Source organism: Agrilus planipennis, unplaced genomic scaffold, assembly GCF_000699045.2.
Source record: "Agrilus planipennis isolate EAB-ADULT unplaced genomic scaffold, Apla_2.0 scaffold5, whole genome shotgun sequence".
In the NCBI taxonomy this organism is placed as follows: Eukaryota; Metazoa; Arthropoda; class Insecta; order Coleoptera; family Buprestidae; genus Agrilus; species Agrilus planipennis.
In genome coordinates, this window is record NW_020442468.1 from 514,942 (window position 1) to 533,288 (window position 18,347).

The following is an 18,347-nucleotide window of genomic DNA, read 5'->3' on the forward strand; positions in this document are numbered from 1 at the left end:
GATAGGACATTCTAAACAATGCAAGAAAGCTGTAGCTAAGTTTCGGTGTTTTATATTTTTGAGAAATTTGTGCTATTATTATACTTATCAATACAAATCATAAGTTACACGACGGGTCATTTTTACTGGAAGTTACATATGAAGAAACTAGATTTCCGGATTCTAACAGCGTCTTATTGATGAAACCCCCAAGACGGATTATATTACGGATTAGAGGTGTTCGGCGTTTCTTCTCCTATCACAAGTGACATTTTCAGGAATTTTACGATGTCGATGCAAATTTTCCAACGCTGGTGCTGAACTGATAAGACTGAAGATGTCAGCCGCCATACGGATTTCATCAATTAAACGAAGTTACAATCCGGAAATCCAGCTCGCCAGTGATTTCTGTCGCCCTTCCTGATAGAATATCCTTTTCTTAAATGGTGTTTTATTTAATTATTTAGAATATTTTTGTCAATCACTCCAACCTTCTAAATGAAACCACTTTTGTTCAAGTTAGAGAAAAATCGATTTAAGTAAAATTTCTGCTTTGCCATCGAACTATATTTAATAATTGTTTTGAAGAAATTGTTTCTATGTATGTATATGTACTTCTGTCTAATTCTATCTCCAATAACCCTTACAATCACACATCATATGTCAGACAATGTAACTACTCCATTCGTGCTGTCTTTTCCTACCTAAACCAACCGCTTTTTAAAGTAATACTGAATAGGTACCGCACCGAAAATTTAGTAGTTTCACTAGAAAATTCAACTGAGTTTTCCAGAATCTTGAGTTAGATAAACGAAGAAATTCGAGTTATTAAGTTTGAAATAAATGTAAAACAATATGTATCTCAAGAGGACAGAAGAATATTCAAGTTAAAATTCGAGTCACAAAAACTCGACTGTCAATAATTAGTTCTCACCATGCTAAAAATAGATTTAATGAGGCATATGCATTACAACCTCTCTATGTCTTTTGTTGTTTTAAAAGAGAAGATAAAACGTGTAAATGACTATTAATAAAAATACTATTTTTACAAAATGTAGATGCAAAGTTACAACAAAATAGATCCTCCCTCTGTACAAAGAAAACGAAATGTATGCACTTCAATTAGTTAGTTTTAAACACGACAAGGAAATAAGTTCGAACTCTTAAATTTAGAATCGCAAACAGCAACAAAAAAAGAAACAGCGATAAATAGAGCAAATGTCAAGAAACTACTGCGCTAATTTCCATTAGAAACTGAAACATTTTGGAAAAAAAGGCACATGATCGATTACTGTACATTTAATATGTGTTTACTTGCTTTATAATCAAGTATATCTCAAATGGTGTTTGCTCATACATATAGGCGTCTTTTTTGACGCCTCCATCACGTTCACCTTGAAATCTATGAAAATTATGTCAACCGAACAACATACAAAAAAAAAACGTGTAACAAACCATTAGCATAACAACAATAAAACTGATTTAAAATTTTGCATTTGCGGTCAGCCTTTTTTGTACGGGTGTGAAGATTAAAAAAAATACGGAAACATGGGCACCTTCTTATTATTCCTTCGACCGATTCCAAATTTAGTCTGAAGAATATTTTTGAATAACGCATTATTTAATATATGTATATTGTTTCCCAAATCGCCGACATCTAAAAAATGTGGCATTTTCTAATACAGTTAGGTAATTAAGGATACAGCTGTTAATAAACCATATGTCTTTGTAAGGGTGGAAAGATCTGAAGGTCTGGTAAAACCTATTCCATATAGGGGTGAGGAAGGAGCTGATATCCAAGGGACGTGATTGTTGATGTAATAATAATATAATCATCATAAGGTCGTCAGTCCTTTGCATTTCCCTTAAACTAGAACATCTCACATCCTTAACTATTTGAGAACAGTAATCCACTCTAGATCCTCTACTCCTCCTAACTCCTGTTTCTGCTTCTATGTTTATAACTAGCCCTTGATGCCTAAGAAGGTGTCCTACCAAACTATCTCGCCTATTGACTTCCATAGCGATTTCTGTTCTCCTATTCTTTCTAATATCTCCTCATTTCTAACCTCTCTATCCACGGTATTCTCATCATTCGCCTGTAACACTACATCACGCCCATCGTCCGTGTTTCGCACCCGTACAGCACTGCGCTCCAGAGATACACTTTTAACAATCTTTTTTGAATTTCTAAATTAACCCTTTGTGAGCACAGAAATGACTTCTTTGTTATAATTATATTCGTGCAGTTTCAGCTTAATATTTTCAGTGAAAATAGACATCTTCAACTAAAAAGCCTGCTCCCTTAGAATTCCTTTTTGTTAACTATTTACTAATAATATAATAAAATTTCTACCTGTATAAGAGTCTGAGGTAAAGGTATTTGCATGGAATTAACTTATCGCTATTTCTTTTTTACTTGGAAGGACTGTATTGCTATACCCATGTAGTAACTACAAATTCTTCTCTGTTAAAAGTGATACTCAATAAAAAAATTTTTCGTGTAAATGTATAAAATTATTTAGTAAGTGGTAATTATAAGTACTTGCTAACTACAAAATTTTATTTAAAAATTAACCAAGAAGAGCACCATTTTGCATATTTTTAAAGTAAAAGAAATTCCGACAGAGAAATGTAAAACAATTTTTGTATAGGACAAAGTTAAAATGCTTCAAGTTGGGACACACAGAGACACGAAAGAACGCTTTAATAATAGTTTCAAAATCAAAGCATTAACTTTGAAATTGTATGATAAAAAATAGTGAAATATATAAATAAATATATATGAAAATCTTCAACGTTAAAAATTCAGATAAAACAGTTCCGTAATAAGAAAAAAAAATTAACAAAACAGTAAAATATCAAATAAAGAAACGGTGTAGGTACAAGTTTTAAAATAATTCTAGAATATTGAATCGTATCTACTGGCCACATCCTTGTTTTGAATTTTATTTATGAGTATAACTGGAGTATCACTTTCAAACGGATTGTAGACACTAATATTTCAGTATCTGATTATACTGCAGTGTTACTTATATTTATTTTATTCTTGTTAAGGGGTAGTGGAGGTGCAAGGGCACCTAGTACCTTGTAGCATATGTGGCCGTACTTTTCTGCCCGAACCCTTGAAGAAGCATGAGCGAATATGCGAGAGGAACGCTACGCGCAAAAGAAAGATCTTTAATTCCCAGAAGCAGCGTGTCGAAGGCACCGAACTCGCTGTCTTTCATCAGAAGTCCTATCTGAAGAAGACAAGTGGTAGCAGTGGCTCCGAACAACTGGACGTCAAACAACCACCGCCGCAAAGGAAGTCCAAGTGGAAGGAGAAGCACTTGGAACTCGTCAAGATTATACGAGAGGCCAGAGGTAATAAATAATAATAAGTGAAGAAATTGGAGTTGGGATTTTGTGTAAAAAAGATCTTTTTGCCATTAGTATAGGAATATCACCCCAATGTGTTCATGTTTTGCAAAAAACTAAGCATTAGTGCAGCGGTTCCCAAATGGTGTTCCGTGGAACCCTGGGGTTCCAGGAGGTACGGCGTTTTTGTCCTAATAAAAATATACAAAATTTTGGGAAAAGCAACCATTCTGTAATTAAGTGTAACAATTCATGACCAATCCAGTAATAAAAGGTCAAACCCTAACCGTTCATTTTATGATACGGACGAGTTAGATGCTATTTTTTCTTAAAGAAAGATACCTAGTTGTCAGATGAGGGGATAGGACATTCGGATTTTAAGTCTTACGTTGAAAAGAAACACAGAATTCGTTTCAAGACTTTGATGAGCACAGGAGAAAATGAAGAAACTATTTACAATACAGTATAACAGGAATAATAGGGAAGACAGCCACAAAAATGACAATAACGATAATAACAATGTTATATTCGATAAACTCAACGTAAACAGCAGGTTCTTAAAGCGAATAACCACAACTAAGTTTATGGTGAGAGACAAAATATCTTCTGTAACAATAAAAAATAAATTTGGCTTCTGGATTGAATGTACTGAACAAAACAGTTGCGAATGTTTATCTTCTTCCAAATGAGAATTTGATTGATACTTATTAAGAATTCATCCTCTCTAAAACAAAAAGTCGAATCGAATGATTCAAATTTGAATGATCTTTGGATTGAACTTACGATTAAAGATTAATACTCTACAGTCATTGAGAAAGTTGCCACAGTTTCTGTTTCGATTTATATCGACTTACAGATTGTTAGACATAAAACTCTTATCAGTTTACTAAATTATCGAGATGGGGTTCCGCCAAAAAGGGGTGAGTCATTAAGGGTTTCGTAGAAAATAAAAATTGGGAACCGCTGCATTAGTGGATATTTTTAGTTTTGGGGCATAAAATGAATATGACATATAATGACGAACATCCTGGTAGATCTATATTTTTTCTCTAAAATACACATCTAGAAAGAATGACTACTTATATTTTATATCTATCTATAGATATTTCATCTAGAGTTTTACTAAATACTGTATATATTCGTACGGGTGCATCTGCTGGTAGCATTTAATATTAGTAAGATGTAATATTAATAGTATTAACTTTTATTCTTTTATAATGGTATTAATAATATCTGCAATGGTTTCGTAAAATGCTGGAAAAAAAACTCTCAAAAAGGAATTCCTCTTTATAAACAAACTGTGCCAAGGTGAATTATTCCTAATTTTATCTTTGTTCGACGCAAGTGTAATAGCAGCATACGATTTTCTCGTTCAAATATTTGCACAACTTATTTAAACTGTTTTGCTTTATAACGTAATATTGTCTATGTCAACTAATTACGTTAAAAAATATTATTTCCATTGTACCTATAAAATTTTTAATAAACTTTGTCGGTAATTATAGTCAATTAAGCCAAAATACGTAGTTAACGTTATTAGTTATGCGTTTAGTTGGAATATGAAAGACAAATGTGACTTTGTACGTTTTTGAAACAAAAATGTATTGTAAGTATTTTCAAGTTCTTTAAAGTTTCGTCTAGTAACAGTGCACTTATTGTGCAACGAATTTATGGAAAATATAAATAGACCGCTTCGTCTGTGAGGTAATAATTCTGTCACATATAATACTTAAGTAACTTTTTTATTTCGCTTTTGGGTAAAAGCACAAGGTCCTTTAATAATACCATTTTTATGTTTTGTGAGAGATAGAAAACTAATACATTTTTACATTTTAGTATTTTTTTGATATCATCAGTTCCGATCCTTAGTATGCGCCGTGCTTATCTGTTCTAGATATCATGAGTTTAATATTTGGAACAGAAGTTTGAAATTTTGTAGTAAGATAGATAAAGCTTTGTTCTAAAGCTTGTCGAAGGCCATTTTTAAATTTTTTATTTCTATTGAAAATACGTGTGCTACAAGAAGCATCAACTTTAAGCACTTGTAAAAGCTTTTAATGACCATATTATTGAAAACCAAAAACGTACCGAGTTAGTGTGAACCTTTGTCTGTTACCATACAAAAAAATAGATATTTATCTCGCAGCGTTAAATGACAATGTTTAGAATAGAAACACATGTTTTCGGAAAAATTCACATTAGGCACGAGCGGTCTATTGCGGTCAATCCCCTTAATAAATGACACCGAATCCTTTTCTGTTTACCGATTGCATCCGCGAATAATGAAATTTTTAACCGCGAATAAGGAAACCGTGACTAAGGAACTTTTACTGTACTTATAGTATACATAGTTTGTCCAGTAAATACACGAACAACAATAGCAAATAGTTTCCGTGGGGATCATTAACTGTGAAGTTTAGGATGAATACATTTGGTGTAATCACTAGCGGTAATAAACAGCTTGGCGCTGAGCAAACTTAGTATCTTGAATTTCGCAGTTTTAGTTACTTTATTTATAATAACAGATAAAGCTGAATCATTAAGATTTAAAAATTTAAATCGTAAGGTGCTGCCGTTCCTTCCACCGAAATGTCGGGCGACAAACGCACTACGACCTCCACGACTACCAATAGTTCGAATGAAAAATGTCCAACCTGTGACAGAGCTTTTGGACCGAAGGCCTACGATAGGCACGTCGAGTGGTGTAGAGAGCATAAGTCGCGTATCCAGAAGTCTCCTGCCAATGTCCTTGTCGCAAAAGAAAGACTTGAAGCCCGAACAAAATATCGAGTACCACCTTTGAACAAATCCAAAAGGCAAACGATCAAGGAAAAATATGCGAGCAAAAAAGATTCGCCACACCAAGTAAGTAACATGTTCGAATTGGAAAATAAAATCACTTGAATGGATCGGGAAACTAAAGTAATCACATATGTCATTTCCCGTCGAAGTTTGAGATCCTGAGTCCGAATCTGACCTCAACGCGTTAGGATTTCCTGAAATCTTAATTCCAATATCCATAAAGTGTAATCATTAGCTTCTTTCAGAGCATTACCGCGTGAAAGAAAACAACCAGAAAAAATCTTAACGTCAAAACTAGTGATAAGCCAAATTAGTCTTGATCTTGTAGAATGTCTTTATTTATACTAGTGAGATCAAGACTAAGACCTAATGAACAGGACTAAGACTAAAACCAAAATAGAACGAACGAGACTAGGACTAAAACAAGAGCAAATGAATAAGACCAAGACTACAATAATGTCCTTGGAGTAAGAGTTCTTTGTTCCCATGTCTGGATAACACATGGTTGAAATATAGAGACAATTTTTTTTTTATTTTTTACTTCTTTCAAGTAACTTGTACTTCTTCGCTGAAAGGTCAATTTATGCATTGGGGAAGGGTCAATTTATGCATTTGAGGACCAATATCAATATCAAGACTGGGACACTCTTGGTCTTTATCTTGCTGTGCTCATCACTACTCAAAATCGGAATGATGCTTATTTTGCTTGTATGATTTTGTGATTAAGGATCCAGAATTTTGGAGTAAGATTTAAGTTTTCCGTTAAAATATACACCGAAAATGATTGCCCTCCTTTCCGTTTTTTCTTTTGAACCTGCCGTAAAACTTGATGCCTAGAGCTTCAGAGTTCTACTAGCCTACGATAATGTTTTTCGATAATATTTTTAGCGGAAAATTTGCATCTGATCTCACAATAAATTGTCCACACTTTGAATTTTGACTTATCCTAAGCTCGAAACAAAACAAGCCAAATCAGCGGATTTAGGTTGAAATATTTATGATCCATATCAAGATCAAGAAGCGGTTCTGATATTAGATTCGGACTCATCAACGCAAATTGTGTCGCAAATGGCTACCTACCCTACTGTTTTTTTTTTTGTTTTATTTTGACACCCAACTTTGTTGACCTATTATTTATCACATCTTGTTCGACAAATTGGATATCTGCAATGAAAATGGACTTCACAATGACTAAAAAAATTGTTGAAAGTATGTGTTGTATGCATTAGCATGAAACTAAAATCAAAATTCCAATGTCTCATTAAATAAGTAAATTGTCATTTGTCAAATGGTATTATCTAATTTAGAAATTTGTCAAATGCCGATTTGTTCCATTTTTGGTAACAATAAATTTCCTATGTGACAACGAAAACGTCAAATTCTAGTCAAATTTGAAAAGTGCCAGTTCAAACAACTTTGAAACCAGCCCGAGGACGAAGAGCAAGGACGAAAGGCAAAATGAACTGAATCGAAAGGCCACAGCGGGCAGACACTTAACACGTGGCGACTCAATCAGGGATAATAAACCAGTACCACAGAAGAAGGAGCCCAGAAAAGGTTCCGTTGAGGACCTTATTAAGAGGTAAGCCTCTAATGATAACTTTATGATACAAACAGTAGGGATATTCCACGAAAAATGAGGTTATCCGTAGTGGGTAAAATTAATTCGCTAACACATTAAATTAACACTACAAAAATTCAAAGTATCTGATTAATAATAATAATAAAGGGGTCCAGGTTGGATTCCCGGCAAGGGAGTGACAGTGGTAACAGTTGTTCCCCATTAATTTGAGGTTATCTGCAGTGGGTAAAATCAATTCACTAATACATTAAACTAACACTACAAAAATTCAAAGTCTCTCATTAATAATAATAATAAAGGGGTCCAGGTTGGATTCCCAGCAAGGGAGTGACGGTAGCAACAATTCTTCCTCATTAATTTGAGGTTATTTGTAGAGGGTAAAATTAATTGACTGATGTATTGAATTCATCATCAAATAAAATCAAAGTATCTTAATAAAGGGTTAATTTAATATGGTTTGCTGCAACCTTAATTCTTAAAATTCCTTATATAATAAAAAATAAAAATTGGGTAAGATTTGGGGAGGAAGGAAAGAGATATATTTATATGGATTATCCTTTTTATTAGACATAATAATACCCTTTGAAATCCGTTCCCAATGTGGTAGTAGATTTTTCTTTCCCTTCTCCTTAACCAAACGTACCTAGGTATATCCTAATATCCCTTATCCATTCAACTCTCTTTCCTTTTTTCCCCAGTTCTAAACCGAAACCATCGACGATGCGGGGAAGCGGGAAAGTTGATAGCATCTCGGTGAACAGTGGCGTGCTTGGAATGTCAGTAACACAAATAACGGCAGACGAGGAAGTCGTAAAATCACCAGGTCGTTTAACCACGTGGGTGGAGGAGCAACGGAAACGACATCCAATTGAAAAGTCACCCCATTGTGATCTGAAGATGAAATTACACGAATCCGAAATGTCCTTGCATGGATTATCAGCATCAACATCAAATAGGCTTCCAGTTCCAATGTCTCTTTCAAACGTTTGCTTTTCGTCAGTGGAGGAATTGAATTCACCGAGTCCTTTGAGCATTTCCTACACCGCTAGAGATGACAGTTTAGGGCGCCACAGGAGTCAAGAAACCGCCATTGGACGCTCACCTAAATTTAAAGTGTTTGGCGGTAGCAAATACGTCGAACGAGTCATTTCTGAAAAGAATTTGCGTAGTAAAGACCGCGATTATAAAAATGAAGATAAATTAAAAATAGATGTGGACAACGACAGATTTTATATAAATACGTTCCGTAACAACGATTCTTCTTGTGCTTCCGGAAGAAGCGGTGCACAACCCGTCAAGACATTAGTCGATATTGGAATTATTGACACCAAAAATGATCACAATAAAGGATCACTTCTTACAAACGCTGACGTTGTCGAAACAGGATCAGTCAACAGTAAGCAAAGTGGCGATTTGTCGGCTCGTAGTGATTACTCCGGGAAAAAACAAATCAAAACTTTGAAAACTTTCAAAAGTCGAAATACGACGAACGCCAAATTCACGAAACATGATAACATTTACGCAAATCTTCCAAAGTCCATAGTTGAGGAGATAACCAAAGAAAATGATAATCAAATATCAGCTAGTTATGACGAAAATTGTAATCGTAATTTAAAGTCTAAAATTAAAAAGAAGATTCCTTGCGATAACCTGGACATTAAAGAGACTTCTGCAGAAGAAAACAAAACGTTACAGATAGAGTACGAGTCAACTAATAAAACAGATTTGATCAAAATCAAGTTAAGAGAAGTTAATAGTGAGGATAGTATTGTTGATATTAAGACATCTTCAAGAGTCAGCAGTCCAATCGTTACGAAGACGTCCGGAAACCTTAATTGCGTCAGTGAAGACTTCGATAGTTTAGAAAACATCAATTCCGATATCGGTTTTCACAATTATACTTACGAAGGTGACTCGTATCCCACAAGTCCAAAGTTCGAAAACTCGTTTAAATACACAAGCTTGAAGTCATCTGACGAGATACTGGCCTTTTCAAAAAATTTAGTCGAATTGGTCGAGAACAGTTGCAATCAACTACCGATACCATCTAGTGAAAGTAGTCAGTTATTGACGGATTCTACAGATACGATTATATCACAGGATACTTGTGAAAACAATTTAGTGACACGAAATATTACGTCTATTGATAAAGTTGAAATAAAAGATTCATTTAATAAATTCGACTCTAAGGATTTACTAAAATCTGAATCAAAGGAATCGTTTCAAAACAAGAAAATTTATACAGAGAGAAAGAAAGATGACCATGTGTTATATCAACTGCAAATGGATAGAGATACGAATGACGCTTCTGAAACGGTTTTGGGAAAACGCAAAGATAATACTAACAGTGACATCTGCCAGCCATCGGAATATTTGTGGAAACAATCTAATAACCTATTAAAACAACCCAGGTCGTTTCAAGGAAAGGAGGAAGAATTTTTCTGTAATGACGATGACGCTTCTCGTCGAGACGACGTATCAGCAATGATCTGCCATTTCCGGAAACGAATTTTTGGTTCGAAAACCAGACACAACGAACCTCGCTGCTTCGAGCATCGTATGATTCGAGGTGATGTTTCAAAAACATTCACAAAAAACAAAAACTTGAAACATCTAAGAGAACGTTTAAAAAAGAACAGTATAGATTTAAGGAGAAATGTCCAATCGCAAGAAGATATTTTTAATTACCAACATAGGCCTTCTCAAAGTTTTATGCACGGTTTATGTTCTGGTGTTCAAATGATAGAAAAAGAAGATTTCTCATCTAGTATTAACACAACTTCCGAAAAAGAAATAAAAACTATCGATTATGAAATTTGCAATTCGTCGTCGCATACAATCAGTAGAATGGAAAGACATGAAAGTTCAAAAGCGTACGTTCCTTCTGACTATCACTTTTCCACGAATAAAACTATTAGTGAAAACCCGGTTTCCACATCACCCGACGGGTGGATTCTATATATTGAAAATAGAAATTCAAAAAATACGACAGAGCAGTTTGCGATCTCCAGCGGGGATTCCATTTGCAATTCTTCCAATAAAACTACCAAAAATGGAGATTACACAAGTGTAGATTCCAGAGAATGTCTCAATTTCGACTCATCAGATCCATCAATTTTTGATACGAAGGAATCTGCTCATAAAGCTTACAATTACGATTCAGGTTTTGGTTCCGTTGATGAACAGTCGAAAAAAACAACAGAAACGAGTATCCTAAAGAATTATACAAAATTACAATCTGTGAATGTATTACGTTGTGGCAAACCGGATGTAAGTCAGCAATACCACTGCTTAATTTCGGATGGAGCTCATTCGAAAAGTGATCCAGAATGTTCTCAACAAACGCCATTGACGGAGAAAAACTCTGATCCTTCAGCAAGTGTGAAGCTTGATGACCATATTCAAGAGAGCGATAGCAACAGTCGAAAGATTCTCAAACCTAAACACAAACGTAAACTTGAAAGTAACGATTCCTCAGCTTCAATTGAAACCCAAGCATCTTACAATTCAAAAGAAACTTTTAACTTGAAATCGGTTACATTAGAGAAATGGCAATCTAGCGGGTCCAGAAATGTACCACAAAAAAGAGATGAAACTCCAACAGCAACAGAATCAAAAACAGTTAACCTAAACAAAAAAGAAGCAGGTCTTGTAATGGGGACAATCCAAAAATCTTATGAACAGACACCTAACCAAAATCAAAACAGTATTGAATATTCAAGTATTGAACAAATATCATCATGTACAGTGGAAAATACACACTCTCAACTACTTCCATCTAATATTGTTAATGAAATTATAAATGTTGCCACTGGTGCAGATTTAAATAAAAAAAATAAAATTATAAAAACCGAAGGCAATTTTTCGTTCAAAACGACTAATGATATTACCGAAGAAATTATAGAAATGTTTGCAATTTCTGATTCTAATGTCAGCGAGATGCCTAAAGAATGTTCCAGAGAAGATCCAAACAAGGATTTATTGGGACTTGTTGATAAGAAGCCCACTCAAGATGAATGTAAAGATGCGGGCAGCACTTTAAATATGATAAATAATTCGATGTCGGTGTCAAAATTTACACAAAATACGTTAGAACTTGCTCAACACAGAATCGATTTAGTAACCACAAATAACCCTGAGCAGAATGACCAAACAGTAGATCTCTGCACTACTACTTTTGCAGCTATAGGCGCCATCAGTGCAGACAGGGTGTTGGATAAAAACATCCAAAAAGCTCCTAAATCAATCCAAGAGAAATCTTCTAAAACATCCAAAATACCCGTATTAGAAAAGTCAACTTTCTCCCGAAAAATTAAGAAGAAAAATGGACAACTTGAGAAATATTTTAAAGGCGAAGGTCATAGAAGCATTCACAATTGCGGGGAGTCCTTTCTTCGTGCATTATCGGAGTCGTCCCTGTGCGAACATCGGCCCCTAACACTAATTAGATCTTCCTCTGAATCGTCCATACAAGCAATTGTGGGCAGTGAACTCATTAATTTAATTAACCGAAAGAAAGAATTTCAAACAAGTCGTAACTTAAAAATCTTCGTGGTAGAAAATAAATCGCAACTAGTCGAAGAAATAGACATACCACAACAAACAATTATATACCAGGAAAGAAGATATGAGACTGCCAAATCGACAGGTAATTTTCATCTTTTCTCATACTTTCAAATTTTCACACTTCTTTATTTCCTGTAGAAGAAAGCGATACTAATAATATCATGCACAAGAAAGATCTAAACGTATTGAAATCGGAGATTAATCAGAAAAACGATATTAGGCAATCCAATTCTACGTATACAAACGAAATTGTTAATTGTAGCCCCCAAGTGTCATTGGAATGCTTAAAGTTTGCTCCAGCACATGCTACTGACAATGCCGACCATTTTAAGAAATCCAGCTCAAAGATAAGACAATCGAAACGTATCAATTCTGCAGCTAAGCGACAGACTTCGTCAGTTCAGGAAGCGTCTCCACTGAATGCGTTTTTACAATCGCTCAGTAGTTCAAATTTAGAAAAAACCTCACCAACACCGTCGAAACTTTGTTCCAATCAAGAATGTAAGATTTCAGAGTCAGGGGGTTCCATAATGACGTTAAGCAATGCCAGCAGTTGGAATACGGTAAAATCAACCGTTTTTAAAAAGGAGGTTGAACAAGAGTCAGACGATTTAATAATTGGAGACGGGAATAAAGATAATGGTAATACAGTAAAAGTTTTCAAAGAGGCAGAAACGGGTTTCGACGATTTGGAAAGTTTAGATGGCGATAGCAGTAGCGTTTGGGTGAACGCTTTAAGTTCAGCCAGGCTAAAGGAATCAGTACGAAAATGTTGCAGTGACGTATGCGTTTTAAAAACATTTAATTTGTATGCGAACAAGGGATTGGAGGGATTAAGTAGGGCAATTTCTCCAAGGAAAACTGTAGAAGACAGAACTGAAGACGAAGTTGAATTCCCCGTCACTACAGTCACGTCTGATAGTACTTCGGTTGACGAAATGTGTTCCTTGACGCATTCGCAAATTATCCGCATAGCTGCTGACGATTTTTTGGCTTCTTGCGTGCCAAAGCAAAAAGTATCTCCGGCTTCCAGTCAGGAGGTAATACCAAAGAAGAGACAAAAGATGAGTTTCAAGAAGGGAATCACGAGCATGGCCAAGAAGATTGTGAGATGCTTTTGCAAAAACGATAAAGGTAAAAGAAGCAAAATGGGAAAGGGTATGTCACAATGTAGTGTGAGGAGTAAAAAGAGAAGGAAGAAAAAGAAAACAAAATCGATTATTACAATTGCAAATTTAGCAAACGACAGAACAAAAAGAGGTGATTCTTCAGAACTCGGATTGTATGTACCTGAAAAATATACTGATTTTCAAGTTCCAATCCAAATTAATACAAAATTTTCAAATTACCAGACTGCAGGATGGTGAGTCATTCGAGAAATTTCTTTCCGTCGTTTCTGTATTTTAACAATAATTACAGGCAAGCTGGTGATAAAAAATTAACAAACGCACTCGAAGATGGTTCCAATAAAGTTAATGAAACATGTCTTCTGTGTTTTTTTAACGTAACTGGTGGTAATCTTTGCAAACACGATGAGATAATCGTATCATCGCCGAAACGCTTGAACGAAACCAACACCAAAATGGAGTCATCTCTGATAACTAACACTGGCGATAGTCCTAAAGATGATTTCTATTTGCCTATCATAAATGTTAAAGCTGCCAGAAAATCTGCCGCGAAACCGAAAGAAACGACCCCTGTTTCCTTGCCACCGATTGATTCTAAAAACCAGGATTACCAAAGTTCTAATAAAAGCAGCAAGGAAAAAGCGCGATGTGATAACAGGTTATACTGTGTTAATATACAAAATATTAAAAGAAACAAGAACAAATTTGTTGTTAAGAAATTTTAATAAAAAAAAGTAGGATCGGGCTACTCTATCTAAATCGCAGCAGACGACCACTACGAAAAATTCTCCTAACAACGAAGTATTTTCCATAGTGAATCAACTTGACTCTTACTTGGTGATAATCCATAATACATAAATATCAAAACTAAAAACAACCTAAAGATTATCACTAAACTTTATTTGATTTGGTACAATACAAAATACTCATTGTAATCGTTTTGCCAAACTTCCTTCGTCAGATGGTACAGCATTTTCGTACTGATTAAGCTATTGTGTTAAATCCTTAACAACAATTGTAATAAATAGAACGAAACTTTTTATTAAAATATGTTAACCATTAGTGAATTATTGACATCTGATTAATTATTTAATATAATATCAAGTTTCTAAATATTTATATGATGTTGCTGTAAATGATTAAAGTGGAATCAGTATTACATGGTAGACATTCACAATCTTGACGAAGCAAAGTTTGCCGAAATAATTATTGTGAGTTTTTGAAGTTTAATGAAAATCTTTTTTATGAATCCTATTATACTTGATGACCTGAGTTATCAGTATATCATGCCATTGTTTAAATTTTGTGTCATTTTTTTTAAAAGAAATGGTATTAAAAACAGCATTATTTAATAAGTCTGAAAAATATGAACGTGATACCACAGTCAACGTTATTTCAACCCCTAAGGTTCCTAAAAGAAAGGACATGCAATTAATCCAAAATTAATCGTAAATCAGTCCGTTTCATTTGCCTAAAACAGTAGTTGATGTATTAAAACAAAATGCTTACTAACCTTTGGTATTTTCCAATCCAATGCAGGGGTTACTTGAATTTCATTAGTTTTGTGTGGTTGAATGGATAGTTAGGTATCAATTTTTAATACTAACTTTAAGTAGACAATATCAGCATCATTAACAATATTTTTAAAGTCTTAAACTACAATTTTTTTAGTTGCGCCGAGCTCGGTTACGATCCCTTTTTATCCGCAAAGCGCCAGTTGGAGGAACTATTGGAGGGTGACGATTTTATTCCCCCCACGTCCAATTCAACCCTACTTAATACAACTAATAACCGCCCTCATACCACAAACGGCATAACCAAAACTCCCCTTCTTCCCAATGCTTCTCCCTTGACATTCAATAAACAGTACAAGTCCGATGAAAAACTAATAATAGAAAATGGTAAACGCTCATCGGTAATAGATCCCCCGTTCCTCTTTCAGGACAAACTTAGTCAGTTAAACGAGGAGTTTGATCTAATTGAAAACTTTATAAAAGAAAATTTTCCGGAGAACAAAGAGAAAGAGAAAATCGACAGTTTTTTTCTTCACCAACAAAGAAATATGACCGATAATAAATACATTATCAATAATATGATTAACAAGTGTAATTTCGGGGACGACATTTGCAATATTGATCCAAAATTGATTAACGAAAACGACAATTTAATAATCCCTTCCAATTTGGCGTTCGACTCATCTCCGGAAGGAGATCCAATATTTACAATTGATGACGTACGGAATAAGAACAACAACAATACCGATTATTTTAGTGTCCAATGCGACAAAAAGATTGAATCAGTTGCCGAACCCAAACTTCCTAATCGAAACACCAAAACAAATATGCTACCCTCTTTAGAAAAACCAACAGTTACAAATAAAATAGTCAAAAACAGCCCGTCCTTTAAAGCTGATAAAAATCAGTCCAAAACCACTCGGCTTCCACAAAAAACATTAAAACAGTCGATATCGGTAAATTCGTACGCAACGCCTCCAATTGTATCTGTAAAAAAGAAAAATAATCCTTCCTCTTCCTATTTAAAAAGGTCCCTATCCTTGTTAGAACCAGCTATCAAATCAAGGCCACAGAAACCCAAAGAACTAATCCACTGCAAACAAGACAGGAGAAGTCCAGATCGGAAAAGTCCTGGACATCAACAAATTGCTAGTAAGGAGGTAAGTAAGAAAAAAATATATTATTCTCTTCTGGGATCGTGTGGAATGGACCTCCTGAATTAAGTTTATCAGAAAATTGAACAAATTCAAATTGGAAAAACTTTCATATTCATCTTTTAGTATGACAAAATTTGTAACATGCATTTATTATAAAATAGATAAAACGTCATGAACAGGAGTCTATTAAAGTCAGCACCTTCAAAGCAACGGCAGATGATCTTTTCGCAGTTGATGACGAGCTGTATGAAGAATACAAAAAATACGAGGAAATGTACTTAAAAGAGAAACAGCAGAAGATGCAACAAACCAGTGACGTTAGCGACGACCTGTACAGTCCCGGAAAAGACGATATTCAACTTTCCCAAAAGAATAGTGGCGACTCTGCGTACAGCAGGTAAACAAAACTGTTTTAATACTCTTGCACCAAAGGAAACCTTATCAAATCATTAAGAAAAAATGAACTAGACGACACTCACCCTAATTACCACTAAAACACTACAGACACGTGTTTCGCCCCCACCTAATACGTCAACGCGGGACCTAATATGGGCATTATTAACCGCATTAGAAATGGGCGCAACACGTGTCCCTAGTGAAGGGTTTAACACTAATTAGAGTAAATCTCCTTTAATTTATTTGTATGTTTACCAAAGACTTCATTTTCTTTCCCATCAAAGGTATAGTGGTGACCACTTAGAACAGACAAACATATAAACTTAACTAATTGTAAAGGAGGCTCACCCTAATTACCACTAAAACATTTCACTGTAGACACGTGTTTTGCCCATATCTAATGCGTCAACACGGGACCTAATAAGGGCATTATTAACGTAAGTCCACAGTCTTTTACTTTATTTATTAGTTAACTCTCAGTTTTCTTTCCCGAACGACTGCTTAGGGCAGATGAACATATAAACATAACTAAAATGAATTTGCCCTAATTTACAAAAAACATTTCACTGCGAACACGTGTTCGTAGTTAAAGGTATAGTTGTAATTATGGTAAGTCTCAAGTTCTAGTCGCGTGTTTCGTTCACTTCTAATAAGGGCATTATTAATGCGAATTCGCATTATAAAGAGTAGTAATTAGGGAGCCACTTCCAGATTATTTATTCCCCGTCCAAAATCTCTATTTCCTTTCCCAAAAGAATAGTTGAGACTGCTTTCAGCAGGTAAAAATTTAAACATAACTAAAAGGGACTCTCCTTAATTTACATTAAAACTTTTCACTGCAGGCGCGCATTTTGCTCATTTTTAATGAGAGCATTATTAACCGCATTAGAAGTGGGGGCAACACGTATCCGTAGTTTTAGTGATAATTAGGGTGCTTCTTAGCTCATTTATGCCTTTTCCACAGTCTCAATTTTTAATGGATATTAATTATGTACTTTACTTTTGTCTTCAGCAGACAATTTTTTATTCACGTCTTTACCACAATATCCTACCTTATATTTAAAATGTATGTTAGTTATGTCTCTTAAGTGTTTTACTTTAGTCTTAACAGAAAGCCATCTAAAATTCGTGCTCGTTCAACAAAATTAACACCATTGGATTGCCAAAAAATGAACACAGAGAGTACTAGTTCCAGTGGTACAGATACGTCGTCCACATCCCCGTCCCATCCCCATCCTATCGGCGTCCAACATCAACAGCAAAAGGTACCCAAGTTTTGCCACGAATGTGGTAGCAAGTATCCCATCGATTCTGCCAAATTTTGTGTCGACTGTGGTGTAAAAAGGCTTCTATTGTGATGTAGTACATGAACTTTTTTGTTGCAACTGAATTTGGCAGACAAGAGCGTTCGATTTATTGATAAAACGAAATTGAGGAATTTAGATGGGACGACCTGTTTATTGCGCGTATGTTGTGAAAAGAGAAACCAAAACGAACTTTTATCTAATAAAAATTAAAATAAAATGAAATGGGAGCATCGAAGAATTAAAAGTTATAAGGAATAAAGTACCGAAATTTACAGACGTTTTCTTTGTATTTATTTTGTACTTTTTTTAATGAATTGTTTAACCGTATTTAAAACTGTAAGCAACTTTCTTTTAATTGTTTTTTTTTGTAATATTACGAGCTTCTATAACATTTATTGAAGAATAGGTTTTTAATTCAATTAATTTCTCACAAATCAGATTGTAGCAACTAATGTGAATAACACTTTTTAATAATAACCAAAGTGGAACTCAAAAGGTACTTACCCTACACTGCATCGCAACACATTTTATAACTTTATTCTAATTTAATGTAAGAA

The 18,347-nt window shown here is 34.7% G+C and overlaps 1 protein-coding gene across 3 annotated transcripts in view; it reads left to right on the forward strand.

Annotated features, from left to right (window-relative positions):
• The window catches only part of LOC108734859, a 23,167-nt gene extending 5,097 nt beyond the window's left edge, over positions 1–18,070 (forward strand). For 2 of the 3 annotated variants that reach the window (XM_018466575.1, XM_018466581.1), the window contains 9 exons: positions 3,037–3,345; positions 5,906–6,204; positions 7,527–7,723; positions 8,422–12,371; positions 12,428–13,652; positions 13,709–14,074; positions 15,961–16,090; positions 16,249–16,484; positions 17,586–18,070. In XM_018466575.1, the coding sequence (XP_018322077.1) occupies positions 3,037–3,345; positions 5,906–6,204; positions 7,527–7,723; positions 8,422–12,371; positions 12,428–13,652; positions 13,709–14,074; positions 15,961–16,090; positions 16,249–16,484; positions 17,586–17,841 (6,968 nt within the window). In that variant the 3' untranslated portion in view covers positions 17,842–18,070. Of the gene's footprint in view, positions 1–3,036; positions 3,346–4,819; positions 4,946–5,905; positions 6,205–7,526; positions 7,724–8,421; positions 12,372–12,427; positions 13,653–13,708; positions 14,075–15,960; positions 16,091–16,248; positions 16,485–17,585 lie in introns of those variants that run through there. The other variant, XM_018466589.1, reaches the window with a different exon arrangement.
• The last annotated feature ends 277 nt before the right edge of the window (positions 18,071–18,347 follow it).